The sequence below is a fragment of the Lactuca serriola genome, chromosome 5, assembly GCF_051521515.1.
Source record: "Lactuca serriola cultivar US96UC23 chromosome 5, Lser_US96UC23_V15, whole genome shotgun sequence".
NCBI lineage: Eukaryota > Viridiplantae > Streptophyta > Magnoliopsida > Asterales > Asteraceae > Lactuca > Lactuca serriola.
Genome location: NC_136412.1, coordinates 173985568 through 174002867, shown reverse-complemented (window position 1 = coordinate 174002867; position 17300 = coordinate 173985568). Strand labels below are relative to the sequence as shown.

The 17300-nt window shown below is 36.4% G+C and overlaps 2 protein-coding genes across 2 annotated transcripts; both read right to left on the bottom strand.

Moving 5' to 3' along the window:
* Positions 1-3255: 3255 nt before the first annotated feature.
* On the bottom strand, positions 3256-5730 carry LOC145053294 (laccase-17-like). Its single transcript, XM_079001308.1, has 6 exons — positions 5580-5730; positions 5356-5507; positions 4993-5237; positions 4744-4872; positions 3660-4610; positions 3256-3557 (listed from the first exon to the last, which is right to left on the bottom strand). Exons 1-6 carry the CDS (start codon positions 5667-5669, stop codon positions 3427-3429), a joined length of 1698 nt encoding a protein of 565 aa, XP_078857434.1. The 5' UTR covers positions 5670-5730; the 3' UTR covers positions 3256-3426.
* A 5426-nt stretch (positions 5731-11156) lies between these two features.
* Positions 11157-13631, bottom strand: LOC145053293 (laccase-17-like). The gene is made up of 6 exons (XM_079001307.1): positions 13481-13631; positions 13257-13408; positions 12894-13138; positions 12645-12773; positions 11561-12511; positions 11157-11458 (listed from the first exon to the last, which is right to left on the bottom strand). The coding sequence occupies exons 1-6, from the start codon at positions 13568-13570 to the stop codon at positions 11328-11330; spliced, it is 1698 nt and encodes a 565-aa protein (XP_078857433.1). The 5' UTR covers positions 13571-13631; the 3' UTR covers positions 11157-11327.
* Positions 13632-17300: the final 3669 nt, after the last annotated feature.

Sequence of the window (17300 nt, the reverse complement as noted above, 5' to 3'; positions counted from 1 at the left end):
GGATTTATAGGAAGAAATCCATTGGATTTATAGGAATGGTGAAAATCTTTGTACTGGATAGGTGAAAGTAGTTCATTTTGGTTAAATAAGCTTGGAGTAGAACAGCTAAAACTTAAAAGAAAGGGATATCTACAGTTGAGTTTTAGGTCTAACTCCAAGCCAAAAAATCTCAACTTAATGATGCCTAATCATGAATACTTCTAGTGAAATCCAATTCCATAGTTGGTATTCAAGATTTTATAAATGTGTTCTAAATTGGTCTAGGGCTTATTTTATAAATGGGTTCTAAATTGGTCTAGAGTTTTTTATAAATGGGTTCTAAATTGCTACATTAAGTTTAAAGCTTCTTTTAAATTGGTCTGAAACATTTTTTCTTCAAAGTTAAAACATGTTGCTATTTTATGTTAAGTTGAACATATATTAATTGTTCATAGTCTTTTTTTTCATAATTGTAGGTTGTCATTGATCGCATTTGTAAGGAGATGAATAAAGTACTTAAAGCATAACATGTATAAATAAAGGATGAACTTATGGCTAAACGTGATGAAACTAACGCCACAATTCAAAAAATCTCTAAGATATCTAATGAAATACTAAAGTTTACCAAATGCACTAACATGCCCACCTTGACTATGTTGGGTTAATCGTGTTTGTTTACGGGTTAGTGGTTCCAAAACTTCTAGCAAAAGTCTCGTCATCTCTTCCTAATTTGTTGGTATTTTGATTTAGTCATAAGTCTTTTTAGTAGTCAAATAGATTATCCGACTAGTAGTAGCAGTGGACCTTTTTTTTAGGAGTTTTTTGTAGTATTTAAAGATATGTAAGTTGTAGTTTTTTAATTAGATGGTATACAAAGAAAATTTCCCCAAAACGTATCTCTTGTTCTTCTCATGCACTTTTTTTATATTATTATGGTTGCAAGAAGCAAAGGTTTTCCAACACTTGGTATCATAGCGAAGGTTGAAGAGGGCCGGTTTGAGAGTCAACTTCCGAATGAGGGAGGAGCCTTTGACTGCAGGAACTGAGAGCAGCAGAAGCAGTGGGTTGGCAACTAGTTTTGGACAGAAAAATCATAAACAATGTATGTTTCGGGTCGGCCGTAGTCATGGGGAGACAGGAAGCATCATTCGAGAAAAAAGGGGTGACTGGTGATGAAAACATGCTGTCTATAGACGTGATCAAAGGGAAGTATGGAAATCAAAGGTAAATTTGGTGGCAAGTTTTGTGTAGTCATCGGAAAAAGGAGAGATTTACCGGTGTGCGAAAGAAAAAAAGAGGTAAAGACTTCAACACAGGTGACGTTGCATCAATTATTTTGGCGCAGGAAAGAAAAAGGTAGAAGCGGGTGGCTTTGTTTTCTTTATCGGTGGAATAATGCTCTTGTGTCACAGAAGTGCTATGCGCGAACGAATTATGTGTGGTGACAAACAACAGTCGGGTGGTAGAAGACTTTAGATGTAACCGAGACGGAGTCCATGTGTTCGGGAAAGATCAAAAATCATGGTGGTTGTTGCCTTGGTAAAGCAGGTGGCCGGAAGAAGTTACAACTAGATTGTGTCGGGTTCGGTGATGATGAGAGCAGGTGGATCTCAGTATTCAGATGTTGTTGGTTAAAGCAGGTGTTGTCGACGAGCTTTGCAGGTGAAGTAGTTGGTAGGTCGACGGTGAACAAAGGCTATAAATGTGGTGGTCGATTGCCCCTGAAAAGTTGAGATGGTTTAAGGTGAAGGCTGTTTTGACGAGATAGTTGTTGTGTATGAAAAAAGTGAACAAACATCAATTAAGGGGTGATTGTTTGGTTAATCGTGTTTGTTTACACGTCAGTTGATCCAAAACTTGTAGCAAAAGACTTGATCAGTATCTCTTCTTAATTTGTTGGTATTTTGACTTAGTCATAAGCCCTTTTAGGAGTCAAATAGATTATCCAATTAGTGGTGGTAGCGGTCCTTTCTTTTAGGAGTTTTCTCTAGTATTTAAAGATATGTAAGTTGAAGTTTTTTAATTGGATGGAATACAAAGAAAATTACCCTAAAATGTATCTCTTGTCCTCCTTCTCCTGTACTCGTTTTTTAATTATTGTTGCATAAAGCAAAGGTTTTCCAACATATTAGACTTTCACATTTTGGCTTTTATGATATGGGTTCGATACTTTGAAATAAAATATGAATCTTTATTTTAGTACATGGATATTAGTGTTTTGGTTTTGAAAGTTGAATACTAAGGTTTTGAAACCGAATATTAATATTTGATTAGGTTTTGGAAAATGAAATTCGATTTTCATTTGTGAATTTTGGTTATAGAATAATGATAAATTTAAGACCTAGTATAGTGTGGCTAACTATAATAAGGGCACCAATTAGAAACAAAAGAATTGGTCATAATGCATATAAATGATGGATTTTTAGACCTTCATCAATATTACATTAGCGACAGAGATTCGAGAAAGAGCAAATATATCATGAACAATTTGCGAAATGATAATTTGCCGCTAAAAGTGACTACTGAGGCCAAAAAAAGGTCCTTTGCTAATTTCTTCACCACTAAGCACGGACATAGGTTACCAATGACTCTTTTTCCTCATGGCGTTGGTCATTCGAGGCGTATTTCAGAGGGAATTATCCGTCTCTAATACCACAATGTCAAATAGCATATTTAAGGATAATATAATATGGAAAACATAAGTGTCATACTATTGAAACAATACTCTCCTTTTATGGCTATGCATGATATATATTTTGTAATAGTTAATTATATTTGTTTCTTCTTGTCGTTAACAAATTATAGTATTTTTTGTGCATGTGCCTCTTTTACATATATGACGGGTTGTATGTTGCTAACTTAGCATCACCTTAGTTAATTAGTTATCGGAATCTTTGAACGTACAAAAGGTTATATAACTTGGTATTGGTTAACATTTCTAGGTGGAACCGTGTAATTTAATTTTTACCAGACGTCGATAGTTATTGTTGTCACTTAATTACACCTTATCGAAAACGGTTCTACTAGAAGCAATGTGTCATGTAGGTTTTAACAAATGCGGTGGTTTTATAATGGGCTCCTATTCGTCGACTTTGCATTTGGCACGGTTGTGATGTAATGTACTTCATTCTAGCCAAGTCATATGATCATTATGGATGTAGTAGTAGTGAACGAAATGTTTTGCATAGATTTTCTGGTGTCCAAAATGCTTAGAATAACATTTGTAACTCTACTTTTATATTCTTATCAACCCAAGATGAAAAAACAATCAATTCATACGCAAGAAATTGTTAGATTTTATTCAATGATGTACCTCCTCACATGAATTTAGTCAATCACTCACTATAACACATTCCGATGTTAAGTTGTAGAAAAACAATATATTCACATCCCTCAAACTTGAATTGTTGAAAAAAATTGATTGAAATGTTCCGAGCAAAGGAAGCTTTAACATTTTGGAAGATCAGCCGGTGGAGGTAAGAGCTTTTGGTTAGGTAGTTCTCCATCCAAGACGAGCCATGCCATCTTCAAACCCCAACCGGTATGAACTTCCAAATGGCAATGCATGAACCATACCCCTGGACAATATATAAGAAGAAGAATATATCAATGAAAAACTAAAATAAATCATATATGCACCACAAGAAACCAAACTGAAATTACATGCATGAGTAACAAACCTGGGTTGTCCGCTAGAAATCGTATAGCAACCCACCCACCAGAAGGCACACCAACCGTGTTTCTTTCGATAGGGTCCACAAGATTGAAGTTCTTAGGGTCCTTCTTAGGATCGTAGTTTCCAAACCCTTGACCAACAACAAAGAAATTGAAGCCATGGAGATGAAGAGGGTGGCTTTCGGCACCAAGAATGCTGGTATCTTGCATGACCAACTCCACACTAGTATTGAAAGGAAGAACCATGAGTTTTGTACCATTGCTCACAAAGGTGTTATTTGGAGGAGTTCCGGTATAATTAAACCAATGCACTGGGTTGATAGGGAAATAAGGACTATAAACACCCTTCGATTTATTAAAGAAGTGGGACCGGAGAAGGGCAACACTTGGTTGTACGAATGACACATTATTTATGGATGCAGCGAATCTAGCCCCGTTCGGTCCTTGGCAAGTTCTATTTTGCGCACAAGGGGCCGTCCCAAGTCCTACTGTGAAAAATAAATGTTTGTCGATCTTCTGTGGGACATTAGCAGGAAATTTAGAGTTTGCCAAGCTTCGAAGTCTATTTGAAAACTTTGACACGAATGAAGTGTCATTTAAAGATGGTAATGTTGGTGTAAAGAGTGGAAGATTTTTCATCGGAACAGGTGACTCATATTCGAGAATACCAGCAACTGCGGAATTGTCAAAGGTTCCTTGACCCGTTACATATGGTCTAGCAGACATGAGAAAGTTGGCACCGGGAAATTTGGATTTGGTTTTAAGGAGGACGTTGGTGGTTTGACCAGGAGCTAGTATAAGCGTTTCAGTTTTGAAAGGTTTTACATAAATGGCATCAGCCTCAACAACGGTGAGGGTGTGGTTTGCTATGCTAAAAAAGAGTTCATCATTGAGTGCTGCGTTGATCAGTCGAAGGAGGTACGTCTTCCCGGTTTTTACCTTCAGCTTGAATGTGTCTGCAGATTTCATGAGCATTCTCATTCAGTCATGGTTTCTTTCAATACATATGTATACACGTATTCTATATATAAATATGTATTCCAGGGGTGTACGTACGTACGTATGTAACAAAGGCTAGAAATACGGTACCTTTAGCAGAGCAATTGTACAAAGGTCCGGGAAGCCCATTGAAGGTATAGGCATCGGAAACATTTGGACCCCCACCGGTTTGTGTTGCTTCCGAAATTATAGCCTCTGGATCAGTATTGAACCACTCTCCTGTAGACATACAAAATTGTAATTACTCTCATGCATGCAAAACTGATGTAATTAAGTACAACATAGCTACAAGCTTAGAGATTAAAAGATTCAACAAAGTATATATGTACGTAGTTTTACCAAAGATGATGGGAACTTCTTTATAGGGCTTGGTAAAAGGGTAGGGGACATTAAGCTTTGGCAGAATGATGAGAGGACCATAAACACTTGCTCGTAACCATGATATATGTGCATGCCAAAACAATGTTCCTCTTTGTCCAATAACAGTGTAGTTGTACACATAACTCTGGCCAGTTTGTATGGGGCATTGAGTTATGTATGCTGGCCCATCGGCCCATCCACTCCGAAGTTGTCTAATACCATGCCTGTGTATATAGCATGCATGCATCAGAATCATATATAGTACGATGAGATTGTATTTAAAGTAATAATAATACGTTATAGAGCGTTAGAAAATACAAAATGTACAGCTCTTAATTATACCAATGGATTGTAATGTTACTGGAGACATGGTTAGTAACTTTTATAAGAAGCCGATCACCCTCTCGAGCGACAATACGTGGACCTGGAAATTTTCCATTGACCGTAACCATGCTTTTTGTGTGGCACAGTCGTGTCACGTTTTGCAGCTCGATCTGCATGAAAAAATAGATCAACTTGTTGGACTACAAATTAAAATGATAAGCATCATATGTAATGAGACATACGTTAAACTCATAGCTCCTGGTAGTTCCACCAATTGTATACAAAGGAAGCAGTGAAGTTATTGCTAACAATGACAAGAAAATTCCACCCATATCTTTGTGTCTGTCTTTCGTTGAAGATTATGAAAGCTGTTGCTACAGCATGAACCCTGCTATGATATCTGAACATATATATAGGTTGATGTCTAAGGATGATTTTGGCAGAGTCAACAACTCATTCTATTGCATCACCAACCGTTGTTCAAATGCAACTTTAGAGTGCTATCAAAGAGATCATATCCATCTGTCCTTTCAAAACCTTTCCTTCGTCGTAAGGACTAGGTCCCAATCTTAATTGAATATAACATAATACTTTATCTAGTCAAATTCTTAAAAATAAACCTAGTTTTAAAACCACCTACTAGAAAACTTGAAAAGTTGAAAATTCATAATTAACAATATATGTTTTATCCATTATTTTCGGGGATGGAGGAAGCCACAGATTTTTTCGTTGTTGCTAATTACTTCAGGAGAAAATAGCAAATACAACAAATACTAACATAAATAACTCAAATAAATCAATTAATGTAATACATACACATAAAAAATTACAATTACGATCAGGTGAATTTGATTATATAGGCTAGTAAAATAGTACCTGTTCCTTTCAAACAATCTTTTCTTTAACATGCATGTGCCTGCATTGTACATAGGAGAAAAAGACACACAACGAACTTTGTGTGTGTGTATTTTTTTTTTTTCGATTTGATTATTAGAATTTTTGTGCATGTGTGCCCGCACGGAGTAGATTTTTAAAATTGTACGTATTTCACATGTTAATTAGAGGAACAAACCAAAATTTGGCCGGTTTCCATGCTAACGACGCTTTGTTGGCATGATGGCGTGGCGGCGTATAGGCCATGTCATTTATACATAGATATTATAATTACTAGTTGTGAGACCCGTATAATAATCGAATTCTGTATTTTGATAATGATAGCGATTAAGGGAAAACTACTTTTACCACATAACTCCATCCAGTCTTGGTAGAAGACTGCTTTTATTAAAGAAAATATAGGATTTTCTAGAAAAGACATTAATGTAATGGATACACTGAAACTGCCACTTTTATTAAGTTATTTGGATAAAATGCCACTAAATACTTATGAACTCACCAGCATCTGTAAAAATGCTGATACTCGCTTTTCAAATAACTTGTATTCTCAGGTCAGCTTTAGACAGGTACATTTCCGGAGCTGTTGATGAAGATAGCTTAGTACCAAGCTGTGCTTATATTATTACTTGTATTACTTTTATGTATTGATATGTAAACCATGTAAAACTATTACTATTAATGCAATGTTTTGTTGTACTTTGATTACTATAATGCATGTGTTGTGATACTTGACATGACGTCATCCACCCCAGGACGTTTCCGCCGTTCTGGTTTTGGGGTGTGACCAAAATAGCTCCAGAAGATGATGCCTTTCCAGATCTACGATCTCCAGCCACCGCACTCCTTCTTTGACAACTTCCTCTTTCTTCTTCTAGGCTCTCCTTTGCCAAACCAAGCACTTCAAGGGCAAATACCCACAAAAATGGAAGAAGAACGGCTACTTAGGTGGTAAGATGTCAAATATGGAGGCTGGGATTGGAACCATAATGTTCCTTATATAGTGGCTGGCCCTAAAATTAGGGTTTCTAGATGATAGACGTACACTGGGCGTACGTTAAGGGATCCCGCGTTTCATTAACTCCCTTACGCTGGGCGTAACCCAGCCTACGTTGGGCGTACCCACGCGTGTTCCATGCATGCATGGCCTTTCTTTGCCAACTCTTTCTAATAAGTGCCATAAGTGATAATACCTTCAAAGTGCCATAGCTCCTTGATTTTAAGTCTGTTTCCGACGAACTTTATATCCACGAAAAGGTGGTGAGAAGCCCTACGCTTCTAGTGACACACCCCGACCCGAAACCTTTTCGAATAAAACCCAATACCTATGAAAGACCGAAACGCCCTTACTCTTTGATCTCGGGGCACCATAAATAACCACTCTTAGAACGGGGCATTACATACAGTGGGTGAGTTATTAGTCTTTTTGATTATAAATATTTTATGTTTTTAGAAATATGTATAGTATCAAAAAATCAGGTGAACCATCATACTATTATGGAACATCTATTTATGTTTTTAGAAATAAGCTTTATTACTTGTATTAAGTAAAGATATGATATTTCTCAAACTATGCCAACTTACTTATGCCCACTCATTAATACTTCTTTTCAAATCCAGTCCATTAGTTGTATTCAATATATAAAACTGTTCAATTATAAAATAAGGCTTGGGATTTATAGGAAGAAATCCATTGGATTTATAGGAATGGTGAAAATCTTTGTACTGGATAGGTGAAAGTAGTTCATTTTGGTTAAATAAGCTTGGAGTAGAACAGCTAAAACTTAAAAGAAAGGGATATCTACAGTTGAGTTTTAGGTCTAACTCCAAGCCAAAAAATCTCAACTTAATGATGCCTAATCATGAATACTTCTAGTGAAATCCAATTCCATAGTTGGTATTCAAGATTTTATAAATGTGTTCTAAATTGGTCTAGGGCTTATTTTATAAATGGGTTCTAAATTGGTCTAGAGTTTTTTATAAATGGGTTCTAAATTGCTACATTAAGTTTAAAGCTTCTTTTAAATTGGTCTGAAACATTTTTTCTTCAAAGTTAAAACATGTTGCTATTTTATGTTAAGTTGAACATATATTAATTGTTCATAGTCTTTTTTTTCATAATTGTAGGTTGTCATTGATCGCATTTGTAAGGAGATGAATAAAGTACTTAAAGCATAACATGTATAAATAAAGGATGAACTTATGGCTAAACGTGATGAAACTAACGCCACAATTCAAAAAATCTCTAAGATATCTAATGAAATACTAAAGTTTACCAAATGCACTAACATGCCCACCTTGACTATGTTGGGTTAATCGTGTTTGTTTACGGGTTAGTGGTTCCAAAACTTCTAGCAAAAGTCTCGTCATCTCTTCCTAATTTGTTGGTATTTTGATTTAGTCATAAGTCTTTTTAGTAGTCAAATAGATTATCCGACTAGTAGTAGCAGTGGACCTTTTTTTTAGGAGTTTTTTGTAGTATTTAAAGATATGTAAGTTGTAGTTTTTTAATTAGATGGTATACAAAGAAAATTTCCCCAAAACGTATCTCTTGTTCTTCTCATGCACTTTTTTTATATTATTATGGTTGCAAGAAGCAAAGGTTTTCCAACACTTGGTATCATAGCGAAGGTTGAAGAGGGCCGGTTTGAGAGTCAACTTCCGAATGAGGGAGGAGCCTTTGACTGCAGGAACTGAGAGCAGCAGAAGCAGTGGGTTGGCAACTAGTTTTGGACAGAAAAATCATAAACAATGTATGTTTCGGGTCGGCCGTAGTCATGGGGAGACAGGAAGCATCATTCGAGAAAAAAGGGGTGACTGGTGATGAAAACATGCTGTCTATAGACGTGATCAAAGGGAAGTATGGAAATCAAAGGTAAATTTGGTGGCAAGTTTTGTGTAGTCATCGGAAAAAGGAGAGATTTACCGGTGTGCGAAAGAAAAAAAGAGGTAAAGACTTCAACACAGGTGACGTTGCATCAATTATTTTGGCGCAGGAAAGAAAAAGGTAGAAGCGGGTGGCTTTGTTTTCTTTATCGGTGGAATAATGCTCTTGTGTCACAGAAGTGCTATGCGCAAACGAATTATGTGTGGTGACAAACAACAGTCGGGTGGTAGAAGACTTTAGATGTAACCGAGACGGAGTCCATGTGTTCGGGAAAGATCAAAAATCATGGTGGTTGTTGCCTTGGTAAAGCAGGTGGCCGGAAGAAGTTACAACTAGATTGTGTCGGGTTCGGTGATGATGAGAGCAGGTGGATCTCAGTATTCAGATGTTGTTGGTTAAAGCAGGTGTTGTCGACGAGATTTGCAGGTGAAGTAGTTGGTAGGTCGACGGTGAACAAAGGCTATAAATGTGGTGGTCGATTGCCCCTGAAAAGTTGAGATGGTTTAAGGTGAAGGCTGTTTTGACGAGATAGTTGTTGTGTATGAAAAAAGTGAACAAACATCGATTAAGGGGTGATTGTTTGGTTAATCGTGTTTGTTTACACGTCAGTTGATCCAAAACTTGTAGCAAAAGACTTGATCAGTATCTCTTCTTAATTTGTTGGTATTTTGACTTAGTCATAAGCCCTTTTAGGAGTCAAATAGATTATCCAATTAGTGGTGGTAGCGGTCCTTTCTTTTAGGAGTTTTCTCTAGTATTTAAAGATATGTAAGTTGAAGTTTTTTAATTGGATGGAATACAAAGAAAATTACCCCAAAATGTATCTCTTGTCCTCCTTCTCCTGTACTCGTTTTTTAATTATTGTTGCATAAAGCAAAGGTTTTCCAACATATTAGACTTTCACATTTTGGCTTTTATGATATGGGTTCGATACTTTGAAATAAAATATGAATCTTTATTTTAGTACATGGATATTAGTGTTTTGGTTTTGAAAGTTGAATACTAAGGTTTTGAAACCGAATATTAATATTTGATTAGGTTTTGGAAAATGAAATTCGATTTTCATTTGTGAATTTTGGTTATAGAATAATGATAAATTTAAGACCTAGTATAGTGTGGCTAACTATAATAAGGGCACCAATTAGAAACAAAAGAATTGGTCATAATGCATATAAATGATGGATTTTTAGACCTTCATCAATATTACATTAGCGACAGAGATTCGAGAAAGAGCAAATATATCATGAACAATTTGCGAAATGATAATTTGCCGCTAAAAGTGACTACTGAGGCCAAAAAAAAGGTCCTTTGCTAATTTCTTCACCACTAAGCACGGACATAGGTTACCAACGACTCTTTTTCCTCATGGCGTTGGTCATTCGAGGCGTATTTCAGAGGGAATTATCCGTCTCTAATACCACAATGTCAAATAGCATATTTAAGGATAATATAATATGGAAAACATAAGTGTCATACTATTGAAACAATACTCTCCTTTTATGGCTATGCATGATATATATTTTGTAATAGTTAATTATATTTGTTTCTTCTTGTCGTTAACAAATTATAGTATTTTTTGTGCATGTGCCTCTTTTACATATATGACGGGTTGTATGTTGCTAACTTAGCATCACCTTAGTTAATTAGTTATCGGAATCTTTGAACGTACAAAAGGTTATATAACTTGGTATTGGTTAACATTTCTAGGTGGAACCGTGTAATTTAATTTTTACCAGACGTCGATAGTTATTGTTGTCACTTAATTACACCTTATCGAAAACGGTTCTACTAGAAGCAATGTGTCATGTAGGTTTTAACAAATGCGGTGGTTTTATAATGGGCTCCTATTCGTCGACTTTGCATTTGGCACGGTTGTGATGTAATGTACTTCATTCTAGCCAAGTCATATGATCATTATGGATGTAGTAGTAGTGAACGAAATGTTTTGCATAGATTTTCTGGTGTCCAAAATGCTTAGAATAACATTTGTAACTCTACTTTTATATTCTTATCAACCCAAGATGAAAAAACAATCAATTCATACACAAGAAATTGTTAGATTTTATTCAATGATGTACCTCCTCACATGAATTTAGTCAATCACTCACTATAACACATTCCGATGTTAAGTTGTAGAAAAACAATATATTCACATCCCTCAAACTTGAATTGTTGAAAAAAATTGATTGAAATGTTCCGAGCAAAGGAAGCTTTAACATTTTGGAAGATCAGCCGGTGGAGGTAAGAGCTTTTGGTTAGGTAGTTCTCCATCCAAGACGAGCCATGCCATCTTCAAACCCCAACCGGTATGAACTTCCAAATGGCAATGCATGAACCATACCCCTGGACAATATATAAGAAGAAGAATATATCAATGAAAAACTAAAATAAATCATATATGCACCACAAGAAACCAAACTGAAATTACATGCATGAGTAACAAACCTGGGTTGTCCGCTAGAAATCGTATAGCAACCCACCCACCAGAAGGCACACCAACCGTGTTTCTTTCGATAGGGTCCACAAGATTGAAGTTCTTAGGGTCCTTCTTAGGATCGTAGTTTCCAAACCCTTGACCAACAACAAAGAAATTGAAGCCATGGAGATGAAGAGGGTGGCTTTCGGCACCAAGAATGCTGGTATCTTGCATGACCAACTCCACACTAGTATTGAAAGGAAGAACCATGAGTTTTGTACCATTGCTCACAAAGGTGTTATTTGGAGGAGTTCCGGTATAATTAAACCAATGCACTGGGTTGATAGGGAAATAAGGACTATAAACACCCTTCGATTTATTAAAGAAGTGGGACTGGAGAAGGGCAACACTTGGTTGTACGAATGACACATTATTTATGGATGCAGCGAATCTAGCCCCGTTCGGTCCTTGGCAAGTTCTATTTTGCGCACAAGGGGCCGTCCCAAGTCCTACTGTGAAAAATAAATGTTTGTCGATCTTCTGTGGGACATTAGCAGGAAATTTAGAGTTTGCCAAGCTTCGAAGTCTATTTGAAAACTTTGACACGAATGAAGTGTCATTTAAAGATGGTAATGTTGGTGTAAAGAGTGGAAGATTTTTCATCGGAACAGGTGACTCATATTCGAGAATACCAGCAACTGCGGAATTGTCAAAGGTTCCTTGACCCGTTACATATGGTCTAGCAGACATGAGAAAGTTGGCACCGGGAAATTTGGATTTGGTTTTAAGGAGGACGTTGGTGGTTTGACCAGGAGCTAGTATAAGCGTTTCAGTTTTGAAAGGTTTTACATAAATGGCATCAGCCTCAACAACGGTGAGGGTGTGGTTTGCTATGCTAAAAAAGAGTTCATCATTGAGTGCTGCGTTGATCAGTCGAAGGAGGTACGTCTTCCCGGTTTTTACCTTCAGCTTGAATGTGTCTGCAGATTTCATGAGCATTCTCATTCAGTCATGGTTTCTTTCAATACATATGTATACACGTATTCTATATATAAATATGTATTCCAGGGGTGTACGTACGTACGTATGTAACAAAGGCTAGAAATACGGTACCTTTAGCAGAGCAATTGTACAAAGGTCCGGGAAGCCCATTGAAGGTATAGGCATCGGAAACATTTGGACCCCCACCGGTTTGTGTTGCTTGCGAAATTATAGCCTCTGGATCAGTATTGAACCACTCTCCTGTAGACATACAAAATTGTAATTACTCTCATGCATGCAAAACTGATGTAATTAAGTACAACATAGCTACAAGCTTAGAGATTAAAAGATTCAACAAAGTATATATGTACGTAGTTTTACCAAAGATGATGGGAACTTCTTTATAGGGCTTGGTAAAAGGGTAGGGGACATTAAGCTTTGGCAGAATGATGAGAGGACCATAAACACTTGCTCGTAACCATGATATATGTGCATGCCAAAACAATGTTCCTCTTTGTCCAATAACAGTGTAGTTGTACACATAACTCTGGCCAGTTTGTATGGGGCATTGAGTTATGTATGCTGGCCCATCGGCCCATCCACTCCGAAGTTGTCTAATACCATGCCTGTGTATATAGCATGCATGCATCAGAATCATATATAGTACGATGAGATTGTATTTAAAGTAATAATAATACGTTATAGAGCGTTAGAAAATACAAAATGTACAGCTCTTAATTATACCAATGGATTGTAATGTTACTGGAGACATGGTTAGTAACTTTTATAAGAAGCCGATCACCCTCTCGAGCGACAATACGTGGACCTGGAAATTTTCCATTGACCGTAACCATGCTTTTTGTGTGGCACAGTCGTGTCACGTTTTGCAGCTCGATCTGCATGAAAAAATAGATCAACTTGTTGGACTACAAATTAAAATGATAAGCATCATATGTAATGAGACATACGTTAAACTCATAGCTCCTGGTAGTTCCACCAATTGTATACAAAGGAAGCAGTGAAGTTATTGCTAACAATGACAAGAAAATTCCACCCATATCTTTGTGTCTGTCTTTCGTTGAAGATTATGAAAGCTGTTGCTACAGCATGAACCCTGCTATGATATCTGAACATATATATAGGTTGATGTCTAAGGATGATTTTGGCAGAGTCAACAACTCATTCTATTGCATCACCAACCGTTGTTCAAATGCAACTTTAGAGTGCTATCAAAGAGATCATATCCATCTGTCCTTTCAAAACCTTTCCTTCGTCGTAAGGACTAGGTCCCAATCTTAATTGAATATAACATAATACTTTATCTAGTCAAATTCTTAAAAATAAACCTAGTTTTAAAACCACCTACTAGAAAACTTGAAAAGTTGAAAATTCATAATTAACAATATATGTTTTATCCATTATTTTCGGGGATGGAGGAAGCCACAGATTTTTTCGTTGTTGCTAATTACTTCAGGAGAAAATAGCAAATACAACAAATACTAACATAAATAACTCAAATAAATCAATTAATGTAATACATACACATAAAAAATTACAATTACGATCAGGTGAATTTGATTATATAGGCTAGTAAAATAGTACCTGTTCCTTTCAAACAATCTTTTCTTTAACATGCATGTGCCTGCATTGTACATAGGAGAAAAAGACACACAACGAACTTTGTGTGTGTGTATTTTTTTTTTTTCGATTTGATTATTAGAATTTTTGTGCATGTGTGCCCGCACGGAGTAGATTTTTAAAATTGTACGTATTTCACATGTTAATTAGAGGAACAAACCAAAATTTGGCCGGTTTCCATGCTAACGACGCTTTGTTGGCATGATGGCGTGGCGGCGTATAGGCCATGTCATTTATACATAGATATTATAATTACTAGTTGTGAGACCCGTATAATAATCGAATTCTGTATTTTGATAATGATAGCGATTAAGGGAAAACTACTTTTACCACATAACTCCATCCAGTCTTGGTAGAAGACTGCTTTTATTAAAGAAAATATAGGATTTTCTAGAAAAGACACTAATGTAATGGATACACTGAAACTGCCACTTTTATTAAGTTATTTGGATAAAATGCCACTAAATACTTATGAACTCACCAGCATCTGTAAAAATGCTGATACTCGCTTTTCAAATAACTTGTATTCTCAGGTCAGCTTTAGACAGGTACATTTCCGGAGCTGTTGATGAAGATAGCTTAGTACCAAGCTGTGCTTATATTATCACTTGTATTACTTTTATGTATTGATATGTAAACCATGTAAAACTATTACTATTAATGCAATGTTTTGTTGTACTTTGATTACTATAATGCATGTGTTGTGATACTTGACATGACGTCATCCACCCCAGGACGTTTCCGCCGTTCTGGTTTTGGGGTGTGACCAAAATAGCTCCAGAAGATGATGCCTTTCCAGATCTACGATCTCCAGCCACCGCACTCCTTCTTTGACAACTTCCTCTTTCTTCTTCTAGGCTCTCCTTTGCCAAACCAAGCACTTCAAGGGCAAATACCCACAAAAATGGAAGAAGAAGGGCTACTTAGGTGGTAAGATGTCAAATATGGAGGCTGGGATTGGAACCATAATGTTCCTTATATAGTGGCTGGCCCTAAAATTAGGGTTTCTAGATGATAGACGTACACTGGGCGTACGTTAAGGGATCCCGCGTTTCATTAACTCCCTTACGCTGGGCGTAACCCAGCCTACGTTGGGCGTACCCACGCGTGTTCCATGCATGCATGGCCTTTCTTTGCCAACTCTTTCTAATAAGTGCCATAAGTGATAATACCTTCAAAGTGCCATAGCTCCTTGATTTTAAGTCTGTTTCCGACGAACTTTATATCCACGAAAAGGTGGTGAGAAGCCCTACGCTTCTAGTGACACACCCCGACCCGAAACCTTTTCGAATAAAACCCAATACCTATGAAAGACCGAAACGCCCTTACTCTTTGATCTCGGGGCACCATAAATAACCACTCTTAGAACGGGGCATTACATACAGTGGGTGAGTTATTAGTCTTTTTGATTATAAATATTTTATGTTTTTAGAAATATGTATAGTATCAAAAAATCAGGTGAACCATCATACTATTATGGAACATCTATTTATGTTTTTAGAAATAAGCTTTATTACTTGTATTAAGTAAAGATATGATATTTCTCAAACTATGCCAACTTACTTATGCCCACTCATTAATACTTCTTTTCAAATCCAGTCCATTAGTTGTATTCAATATATAAAACTGTTCAATTATAAAATAAGGCTTGGGATTTATAGGAAGAAATCCATTGGATTTATAGGAATGGTGAAAATCTTTGTACTGGATAGGTGAAAGTAGTTCATTTTGGTTAAATAAGCTTGGAGTAGAACAGCTAAAACTTAAAAGAAAGGGATATCTACAGTTGAGTTTTAGGTCTAACTCCAAGCCAAAAAATCTCAACTTAATGATGCCTAATCATGAATACTTCTAGTGAAATCCAATTCCATAGTTGGTATTCAAGATTTTATAAATGTGTTCTAAATTGGTCTAGGGCTTATTTTATAAATGGGTTCTAAATTGGTCTAGAGTTTTTTATAAATGGGTTCTAAATTGCTACATTAAGTTTAAAGCTTCTTTTAAATTGGTCTGAAACATTTTTTCTTCAAAGTTAAAACATGTTGCTATTTTATGTTAAGTTGAACATATATTAATTGTTCATAGTCTTTTTTTTCATAATTGTAGGTTGTCATTGATCGCATTTGTAAGGAGATGAATAAAGTACTTAAAGCATAACATGTATAAATAAAGGATGAACTTATGGCTAAACGTGATGAAACTAACGCCACAATTCAAAAAATCTCTAAGATATCTAATGAAATACTAAAGTTTACCAAATGCACTAACATGCCCACCTTGACTATGTTGGGTTAATCGTGTTTGTTTACGGGTTAGTGGTTCCAAAACTTCTAGCAAAAGTCTCGTCATCTCTTCCTAATTTGTTGGTATTTTGATTTAGTCATAAGTCTTTTTAGTAGTCAAATAGATTATCCGACTAGTAGTAGCAGTGGACCTTTTTTTTAGGAGTTTTTTGTAGTATTTAAAGATATGTAAGTTGTAGTTTTTTAATTAGATGGTATACAAAGAAAATTTCCCCAAAACGTATCTCTTGTTCTTCTCATGCACTTTTTTTATATTATTATGGTTGCAAGAAGCAAAGGTTTTCCAACACTTGGTATCATAGCGAAGGTTGAAGAGGGCCGGTTTGAGAGTCAACTTCCGAATGAGGGAGGAGCCTTTGACTGCAGGAACTGAGAGCAGCAGAAGCAGTGGGTTGGCAACTAGTTTTGGACAGAAAAATCATAAACAATGTATGTTTCGGGTCGGCCGTAGTCATGGGGAGACAGGAAGCATCATTCGAGAAAAAAGGGGTGACTGGTGATGAAAACATGCTGTCTATAGACGTGATCAAAGGGAAGTATGGAAATCAAAGGTAAATTTGGTGGCAAGTTTTGTGTAGTCATCGGAAAAAGGAGAGATTTACCGGTGTGCGAAAGAAAAAAAGAGGTAAAGACTTCAACACAGGTGACGTTGCATCAATTATTTTGGCGCAGGAAAGAAAAAGGTAGAAGCGGGTGGCTTTGTTTTCTTTATCGGTGGAATAATGCTCTTGTGTCACAGAAGTGCTATGCGCGAACGAATTATGTGTGGTGACAAACAACAGTCGGGTGGTAGAAGACTTTAGATGTAACCGAGACGGAGTCCATGTGTTCGGGAAAGATCAAAAAT